The following is a 9,812-nucleotide window of genomic DNA, read 5'->3' on the forward strand; positions in this document are numbered from 1 at the left end:
TTCAATCGATGTTGCGTATACAATAGATTTTAAATGTCCTCACAAATGAAAATCTAATGGATTCAAATCCGGAGAACGAGCAGGCCATGCAATAGGACCTCCACGACCAATCCATTTATTTGCAAACTGTTGATTTAAAAATTGCCTAGCCACTCGGCTAAAATGCGGCGAAGCTCCATCATGCATAAACCGCATACGAAGTCTAATATCGACTGGAATTTGCTCTAATATTTCGTGTAAATGCGTGCTCAAAAAAATCAACGTACTTTGTGCCTGTTAGTTTCCCATCAAGAAAAAAGGTCCAATTAAAAATTTATCAATCATTCCTGCCCATACGTTTAAACTAAACTGGTGTTGATGTCTTGACTGCACAATAACATGTGGATTTTCTTTCTTCATCCCAATTATGATTATTATGAAAATTGAATATACTATCCCTGGTGAAACTAGCTTACTAGAGTTTGCTTTGTTTATAAAATTCATTATATCTCATAAACGAAGACAGACAGGACGTATATTTATATGACTTTTTTTTCATTATTTTTAGGCGTACAATCAGCTCCAGAAGTAGGTCTCACAAGTTACGAAACACCCTGTATAACAATAAATCGGGATAATTTCGGCAGGCATATTTGAAACAACTACGATGCGAAATCTGTTATGTGAAATGGGACACGATTAATCGAAACGTACGTGAATTACGTTCTCAATGCCGGATAAGTGACAGAATTTCGCGACACGTAAGCGGCTTTAATCAATTTTCGTCGCACGTTTGGCGAGCAAACGAAAATCAGACATCTGTAAAAATAAATATCGCGTCGATAAATTCCAATTCCCCAAAGACAACGTGTCGCAATGGAAAATCGATTTGCATCGATGAGAACGACACGATAAGAACGTTAAACGCTGTTATCTCTGTGTTTATTTTCAGGAAGTCGTAATTCACGTTCTTGTTGCGCGCTGTCCGACGGGGGATGTTTTTGCAATTGTCAGACGGAGTATATAATCGGGAAACCGGCTGGCAGTCGTTGGTAGTCGAAACTTTGGAGCAACATGAAGGTGTCAGCGACAGTGCTGGTTTCTTTGGTGTCGTGGGTGGTTGCTTATCCAGCGCTGGTGGACTCTGGTGGACTGGAAAATATCTGGGTATTTGATTTCAAAAGCGCGCAAACGCACACTCTGATTATATACACTGCCGCGTTGAATCAAAAGGGCTTGTCTGCAAGTTTCGCTCGAGTCAGGTCTTTAATGCCAAAAAATTATACAAGAGTACTTTACTTATCAAAACGAAAACCTCAGCTGCGTTGAAATTGAAAGTACATAACAGTTTGTATTTCGAAAGTGTATGGGATATGTTGAAAGTTGTTAAAGATAGATCCCGAGGAACTCGCGACTTTTCAGATTCTAGAATAAATGCCGAATGGTCGAACACAATCTTTGTACCAGAAGGTTCCTCACTTTTCCCATTCTACAAGCAGGTCCTCTTTTTCGTTACAACATGTTCATGGCAGCCAAAGTAAATTGCGGTCGTTTAGCCCTAAACATTCGTTGGGATTTCTCACGTTTATTGGGAACTCAGTTCGGTCGTAAATCATCGAAAGCTGAGTAACGACAAGCAAAATCTGTTTTCTGCTTTCGAACAATCGTTAACAGATGTCTAAATACCGAAGACCTTGTTTTCGAAACATCTGCCAAACTTTTGCTCAGCCTATTTGAATTAAGACGACAGAAGAGTGTTCTGTTCAAAATTTCAAAGAGATATTTATATATATATATATATTAATTTAATTTAGGGAGGAGCAAAAGAAGAGGGACAGGACAAGTCGCAAGGTTTAATCGAAAATTTCAAACTGTTGAAAGATAAATTTACGCCGCCGCGATTATTAGAAAGCGCAAAATTCGGGAAACTGGGGATACCTGATCCATCGAGACAGCAGAGCAACGGTAATAAATAAAATAATACGTAAATAAGTAATATTAAACGAGAGTTACGAGAAACTGACGACACTTGTCTTTCGATTTCGAAGAGAACGATGGAGTTTCGACGCCGCCGATTTTCAAATCGCTCATCGGCAAAGACAACGTAATCGTCTCGACGATCTCGAACGTGGTCGAAGCGGCCAAGGGATTGGTCGAAAGGATCAAGGGTAATTTCCAGCAAGATTCGACTCGTACGTAACGCCGAAAATATTTACACGCGGGGAAACACGAATTTTTTTGTATTTCGTAAATATTCGTTTGCCAAATGCTGCTCGTGTGGACTCGTTTATTCGATGCCCGATAAAACGCATCGGTGAATGCAAAATTGAAAAAGGCCGGCGAAAACACGGCAAAGTATTCACTGCGTGAGAACGAGGGCCGATGAAAACGTAATTTATACTTTTTCAGAGGCAGAGCTGCCTTTCCTTGCGCACCGTGGTGACAAACTAACAGGTAACGTTGAGCGCGGCTAAAGTCGCGACATTGAAAAAGTTTTGCCATTCTTTACACAATTGCATTAGTTTATATTAAACAAAATTATATTAGTTTTAACTTTTAACCACTTGTGCTGGCAACTGATTGCGGACCATAACGAGTGACCGTATACAATAATTCGTCGCTTTCTTTTTGAACTCGTCGGTATGATATCACCCGATAGAAATTATTGAGAAGTAATAAATTTGTTATTTGTTTTGCCTTCAATGGGTTATACTTAAATATACTTAAGGGGGGCGGACCTAAAAGTGTGACGGGCCTAAAAATTACATATACTTTGGTGGGCTAGTGAAAAAAAAAAAATCTACATACTTGATTGGCATGAGCTTTTGTGGTTTATTTTGACACATTATGAACTGTAAAAAGAAACATTAGAAAAGAAAAAAAAAGGCTCTTATTTAACTTTTTAACGACATCCTTTTACACAACTTTTTTTTTTAGATTGCCTATCGGTGTGCATGATTCCAGGCAAACGGGATTAGCTGCAACAAAACGGCAAAAAAAATTCGAAAGTAAACAATATTCTCTAGGGACTGACGATCCAACATTTTCATTTTCGTGAAAATTATGAAAATAGCAGCTATTTGTTTTTGATGTATCGAATTTATGCCAAAAATTTCTACGTTTTTCGTTTGTATTTTTTGAAATTGTTAAAAATTAAAAAATATTCCACCGTCAATCCCTAGTAAATGTTACACTAAAGATACGTACCAAGTTTCATCAGTAATCGGTTGGTTAGATTCCGTGATATCTTGCACACCGTTTCTAAAAATCTAGTTTCGAGAAAAACGCGTTCCATGTTTCAGAACGTCATTTTTTATATATATCCTTTACTTTTTTTACTTATATATCGCGGCTCACAGTTCTTACAATTCACAACTAAATCGAATCCAAATCCCCTAATATATTCGCTTCACCAAAAGTAATATTTGAATCACACGATTTACACTTTATAATACTGCTTAAAGTTGTAAACAGTAACACAAATTCAGTTATTCTGTATCCGTGGCGTATTTGTTATTATACCCCAAAATAAGTCGTTTTAAAGACTAGCACCTTTTGTAACTTATTTCTAAGACTTCAAACTACTATTTAAAACAAAACAAAAAAAAATCGAATTTTTTGAAAATTTCACATTGTCCGGTTCCCTTAAAATTGAGAAAATATTGCAGTTTTGAGACAAAAAATTCTCGACGTGCGTGGCACGTCATTCCAGCGCAAGAGGTTAAAGTGACGAGCGAATAAAGAGAAAGCTGTTACTTTTTAAAGGGGTCGTTCCAGGTTTGGACAAAAGTGATTCTGCTCAGCTGAAAGGGTATGAATCAAGCGGCAACGACGATTCTCGGATACCGATAGGGATTGAGAGGAACGCGGTGATAGAGGGTCGCGCGAACAGTTATCGGGAATCGGCAGAAGGCGGCGCGACAGAAGTTGCCGGTGAAAAACGCGCGATTCACTCAGCTGGTTCTCGAGCGTCGTCGGAGGCGGATGGAAAAACAGGTGCCAGCCGTGGAAAACAGTCGGCAGCGTCTCAGGTATCAGCGGAGGAAATCGAAGAAAAATCAGCTGGCGCAAAAAGGCAGAGTCATTCTTCCGTGGAGATTGAGAAAAAGTCGTTAAACAGCGGGGAACGGGAGAGAGTTCCCGAGGATCGGGGAATTTTGTCCGAAAAGCAGCTGCCGGCGAGAGGAGCGACCGACGATCGAGCAGAAGAGTAAAAACGTATCAGACAATCTTAAGATTAAGAAAAGAAATTGCCCAACACCAAGAAGAAGAAGAAGAAGAAGAAGAAGAAAAAGAAAAAGTAACCAGGTGATGAAAATTAATCGCGAAACATGTATCGTTAAAAAGATGAGATAAAGACGATTGGTAAACTGTCTGGAAAAGCTAAAGCTGCTAAAGAAGAGAAAGAGCGCGAGCGGCGAAAACGCTGACGCGGAGATGTCTGTCGTGACGTAAAAAAAAAAAAAAAAATATGACCACGCGCACAGAGAATGCTCGAACGTGAAAGGACAGATAGTTCGTTGAGCGAGGGGATCGATGAAAAATTATCCACTGTCACGCGTAACGATCTGCTCTTAATACTACGGGGAATCAACTACGGCGAAGAGAAGAGGCGACGATCTTTACGAACCATTTCGAGACATTGGCAAAAATCGATGAATAAACAAGTAGTCAAAGGAAGAAGAAGGACGAAAATTTCCATGCGAGAAGCTAGAAAAAAAAGCTCGCTGGAGTATCTCTGATGAGTCGACCGAACGTGTCATGCAAAACACAACGTTCAGGAGAAAATAGTTTTGAAGTATCAATCGGTGTCGCCGGCGATGGGACCGAGAGAGTGGAAGGAAACGAACATGTCGGGATTTCTCGCGTATTTAGCTGCGATCGATGAGTAAGCGATTGTGAACAGCATCGACGTCGCGATAGAGAACGATCGTGAAGGATCTCGTAGTGCGAGCGTCAAGTACGCTAACTACGGGTGTTCAGGCACACGAATAATTACAGAATCCGCTTGCAAATATCCAAACGTCAACGTCTGAATGATTAACAAATGCGTCTGTAGTCATCGTTATTAATACTGTATGAACGGACAAATTACATGCTTTACTTCTTGGTTTGGGCAACTTCGTGTTTATTTTTCGCTACGATAGTCCGCTCCGCTGAATCGCGACCCCGCATCAAACATGTACACATTAATCGAATTATTTTCCGAGTCCGTCGATTCGTTTTGAAATAGAATCTTTTTCGAATTTCCTGGTAACATTTTGACGAGAGCTTAGAATGTCTTTTTTTTTTTTTCAAACAAACTTTGATTTTTCAAGCTTGGTCTAACTTAATTTTTCAAATTTGTAAGAAATCAACAGTTATACCTACAACCAGTCTGAATTGCAATAGATCAAGAAAAATTTTGTATTACAATAATTTCTTATCGTATAAATATTCCACCGTTGTATAGAAAATATAGGAAAGTTCGTTTCGATGACTAAATTGTATTATGTATGTTTGATATGTGATTACTCCAAAAAGTATCACACATGTCCGATGCTTATAATAAAAGGTGCTTATAATCATGTATGTTTTCATATTTCAACAAAAAGCAACATATAAAGCAATAAATAAATTAAAATTTATTATATAACAATATACAAAATATATAAAAAATTTTTATATAAATATATAAAAGCAATATGAATTAAAATTTATATATAATATACTATATATAATAATAGATACATATATATAATATAATATATGTATATATATAAATAAATTGAAATTGAAATTTCTAAAACTTTCAAACTCGCCACTCCAGATGGAAAAAAAAATTCGTTCCTTCATGAAAAATTCTTGGACAGTAATTATTAACAAATACGAAATGAATCGAAAATATTTGGACGATGTTGAATCGCGAAGTCTCTCGGTTCAACTGGTTCCTTCGTGTTTATCGAGGCACTGCGAGTGTGAAAACGCGGAACTGTTACCGGTTGCAATTGCGGATGATCTATATTGGATGTGAACGTTGCGCAGCATGTAGGAAGTTCTGCGGCGACGTCCAATTACGCGTCTCCGGATATACATCATCGGAAATATGAGGCCCACTGACGCAACCCGTTCATTGATGCATTGTTGCCATTGTGAGAAAGTAGCGGTTGCAGTCTTTAGAAAAAAAAAAGAAAAAAAAAATGCACGCCTTTAAAATGTCAACCTGCAATGCGAGATACATTGCGCAATGTCCAGAATCCTTTCTCTCTCTCTCTGGAGAGAGAGAGAAAAAAATATCGTTCTTACGTATATGTATATATATATATTCTATGTATATATATATATATATATATATATAGAGCTACGTAAATAAAAACGGAGCGTTATATATTGTTTCGCGGGCCGAAATTTGAGATGAGAGCAGCCTTCAACGCTGCGTAAAATACAACGCGCTCGAAACGCGTTTCAATTTCGTACGTTCCGAAACATTCGGTTTATTAATCACGTATTGACCTTTGTGAGAGGCCACGGCAGACAATAGACCAGCGAGGCTGGTAGAACGCTTCGGAGCTTGCTTCCTATTGACCGACGTTGGCAGAACAAACCCAACGTACAATTGATTTCGATAGAACGTTATAAACATCCGAGAAAATGACATTAACTGGTTTATCCGAGTTTAACATGGGTCAGGTAGAAAGTCTCGCAGTTGCAACAGACAGGCCGCGCTTTCTTGAAACGTTAATCTCGTTCGAGGCAGAGAATCGGAACAATAACCCGCCGCGTAACACAATTCGATTCCAACTAACAAGCGGAGTGCAAGACATTCCGCGTTACCGCGGATTTCGTCGAAACTCTCGCACACTGGTAGATTTTTTTTTTTTTTTTTTTAAACAAAACGACGTTGCACGAAGAAGTTGAAGTCTCGCCGAGATACAGCTAAACCGAGGAATACCAGCTCGCGTTTATCTGGCGTCGATTGGCTGAAATCGCGATTCATCTGGCGATTCATCGCTCGGTGGGTCGCTGCCAACGCCCGGTCCAGCGCGGCGTCGCTCGCAAATTACAGACTTCGTTAGAATCCCAGTTATCTCGATACCGTCATCTCTTCCCCCCGGGAATTATAAAAACAATTCAGATTTATACCTCGCGGCTTATCACGCGCGGAGAAAGTTATCCGGTGCGCGCGAGCCATGGTTGGTACGTCGCGCGGACAGCGGCCGATAAATCTCTCGCGAGGAAAAGGTCTCGTTTCCAGTAAAGATTACGGACGTTTGATAAAAAGTCATTGTAGTTGCTCGGCGAGAGTGAGTTGTGAAGCAACTTGAACGAAAAGTGAGGGGTGGCACACAAAGTTGGGCATTATTCGAATAATTCTTCGAATAAAATTTTATTTGAATAACATTTCGAATAAATTATTCGATATTTACGAATAACGATTTTATTCGAACACACAGTTGGGCATTATTGCGTATTAAAAGAACGCATATTATCAACAATGGATACTGAAGTATCTAGTACACAGTGGTGTTCCGAAGAACTACTGGAGCCGAATTACAAAGGACGCTACAAGAACTTACCTCGTCCTTTCGGACGAGACTGCAGTTCCCCGACTTGACACACTGACAACGAAAGTTGGAAAATCTACTTTAGTGCAATGTCAGTAACAACAGTAACAACGAATGAAAGAACAGCGGAGAGAAGATGTCCTTATTTTCGTTTCAAGTTTAATAAACGTGTATTTGTACAGAATGCGCTCACAGTGAATTTACAAATACTAACTATCTTATAATTAACTAAAAAACGCATCCCACGATGTCCCTGCGATATCCCTCGTTGTCCATCGGTGGCCCACTGGGGGCCCAATAGTTTACTTATCAACTAATTGTCCCTACAGTTCAGTTTAGACCGCGAAATAAAGAATGGACAGGGATTTTCACGATCTAAACTGAACTGTAGGTTGCGTAGTTCTTAGCTTGATATAATTTTACAAACATTAAAGTTCGCAAAACTTCAGTATTTGTAAAAAGATATCAATTACCAGGTCTCATCACGAGGAGGTGACTACGCACGAGACCCGCCCTGGCCCTAATCCCAACCACCCTACATTACATGCAAATAACTCGGCATTCTTAGGGAATGCCGAGATTTTGTTCTACTTGGCCGGGGAACAAAGGAGACAAACGTTCCATAGTTCAATCTCAAACTTATGTCTAAATCTTAACTCTAAAGCGCATGAGATTCAACTATGGAACTCTGTCTCCCGAACAACGATCGCGTTAACAATCATACATTGCATACATTAAATACAATCATACATTACATACATTAAATATAATCGTATATTACACGCATTACATACATTACATACGATCATACATCATATACAGTAAATACATTACATACATTACATTCATTACATACGATGCAAGTCATACAGTATATAGCAATCATTCGTAGTCTTTCATACTAACCACACACTCATCTGACATGAAAGTTACACAATAATTGTACAATAATTCGCAGCTCTAACAGCGCATTTTGTACCAAAGACACGTTTATTAAACTTTGAACGAAATAAGGGAAACGAAACTACTGACACGCTTCAATATCGTGCCTTGTAAGAGATATAACGCGAAATGAAATCGCGATTTGTCAGTTTGTTAAATCGGGATTCGAACATTTAGAGGCAAGTAGTTTCGCGCTACCTCCAACGACACAGTGGGGTTCCGAAGAACCACTGGAGCCGAATTACAAAGGACGCTAGACTAGAAGAACCTACCTCGTCATTTCGGACGGGGCTGCAGTTCCTCGACTTGTCACACTGGACAATGAAAGTTGGAAAAACTACTCTAGTGCAATGACAGTAACAGAAGTAACTCTACTCTTGTGCAATGACAGTAACAAAAGTAACTCTACTCTAGTGCAATGACAGTAACAAAACTATTTCTGCTCTAATGCAATAACAGTAACAACAGTAACAACGAACGAAAAAAGAGAAGAGAAGTGGTGTCAAGTTTAAGAAACGTGTCTTTGTACAGAATGCGCTCACAGTGAATTTACACATATTTACTATCTTATAATTAACTAGAGCTAAACGGACGCAACTTAAAGCTAAGACGCACGCATCCCTCGATGTCCCTGCGAAATCCCTCGTCGTCCATCGGTGGCCCGCTGGGGACCCAATAGTTTACTTATCAACTAATTGTACCTACAGTTCAGTTTAGATTGTGAAATAAAGAATGAACAGAAATTTTCAAGATCTAAACTGAATTGTAGGTTGCGTAGTTCTTAGCTTGATATCGTGTCACAAACATTAAAGTTTATCGTTTACCGTTTTACAACTTAGCTTGATAATGTTTTACAAACATTAAACTTTAATGTTTGTAAAACGATATCAATTACCAAGACCCACCACGTGGAGGTGACTACGCACGAGTCTCATTATAGTGTATTGTAAATCAGTACTATTTCATATATTTCTCACACAAGTTTCAACTTGTATTGAATTTAAGTAAAGAATTCGTAAAATAAGGCATAATTGTTTGATCGATATAATGTCTATTTAAAATATTGAAGAATTATTCTTGTTTGAATAATAGTAAAGAACTATTCTAATTAATAGTAAAGAACTAAATTATTTTTCAAATTTTAGATTCAAAGAGAAATTCTGGTAACGTATTTCACGGTAATTGTTAAGGAATGGTAACTAATAAAGTATATCTTGTACGACTACGATATAAGTCATGGAAATTGAACTCGTATTCAAGTTCAAATAATCATGATCAAGTATTATCCCAACACCAAAGAAACCAAACCATGTAACTTACCAATCGTTGAAGTCGGAATTGTAGATT

The 9,812-nt window shown here is 38.6% G+C and overlaps 1 protein-coding gene and 1 long non-coding RNA gene across 4 annotated transcripts in view; one reads left to right on the top strand and one right to left on the bottom strand.

The window, feature by feature from the left end:
* Nucleotides 1-2,125, bottom strand: part of LOC122537857 — a 4,915-nt gene extending 2,790 nt beyond the window's left edge. Inside the window, exons 1-2 of the long non-coding RNA XR_006308709.1 lie at nt 2,000-2,125; nt 448-450 (exon numbers count right to left, since the gene is read on the bottom strand). This is a non-coding gene — a long non-coding RNA (uncharacterized LOC122537857). The remainder of the gene's footprint in view (nt 1-447; nt 451-1,999) is intronic.
* LOC122537856 lies at nt 988-5,089 on the top strand. Of its 3 annotated transcripts, none has more exons than XM_043671467.1 (5): nt 988-1,146; nt 1,794-1,944; nt 2,028-2,134; nt 2,388-2,433; nt 3,745-5,089. In XM_043671467.1, the coding sequence occupies exons 1-5, from the start codon at nt 1,054-1,056 to the stop codon at nt 4,191-4,193; spliced, it is 846 nt and encodes a 281-aa protein (XP_043527402.1). In that variant the 5' UTR covers nt 988-1,053; the 3' UTR covers nt 4,194-5,089. The 3 variants fall into 3 exon arrangements, with proteins under 3 accessions (XP_043527402.1, XP_043527400.1, XP_043527401.1); XM_043671465.1 differs by having other exon boundaries at nt 989-1,146; nt 2,028-2,171; nt 2,389-2,433; XM_043671466.1 differs by having other exon boundaries at nt 990-1,146; nt 2,028-2,162; nt 2,389-2,433.
* Nucleotides 5,090-9,812: the final 4,723 nt, after the last annotated feature.

This window comes from Frieseomelitta varia, unplaced genomic scaffold (assembly GCF_011392965.1).
Source record: "Frieseomelitta varia isolate USP_RPSP 00005682 unplaced genomic scaffold, Fvar_1.2 scaffold_936, whole genome shotgun sequence".
Classification (NCBI taxonomy): domain Eukaryota; kingdom Metazoa; phylum Arthropoda; class Insecta; order Hymenoptera; family Apidae; genus Frieseomelitta; species Frieseomelitta varia.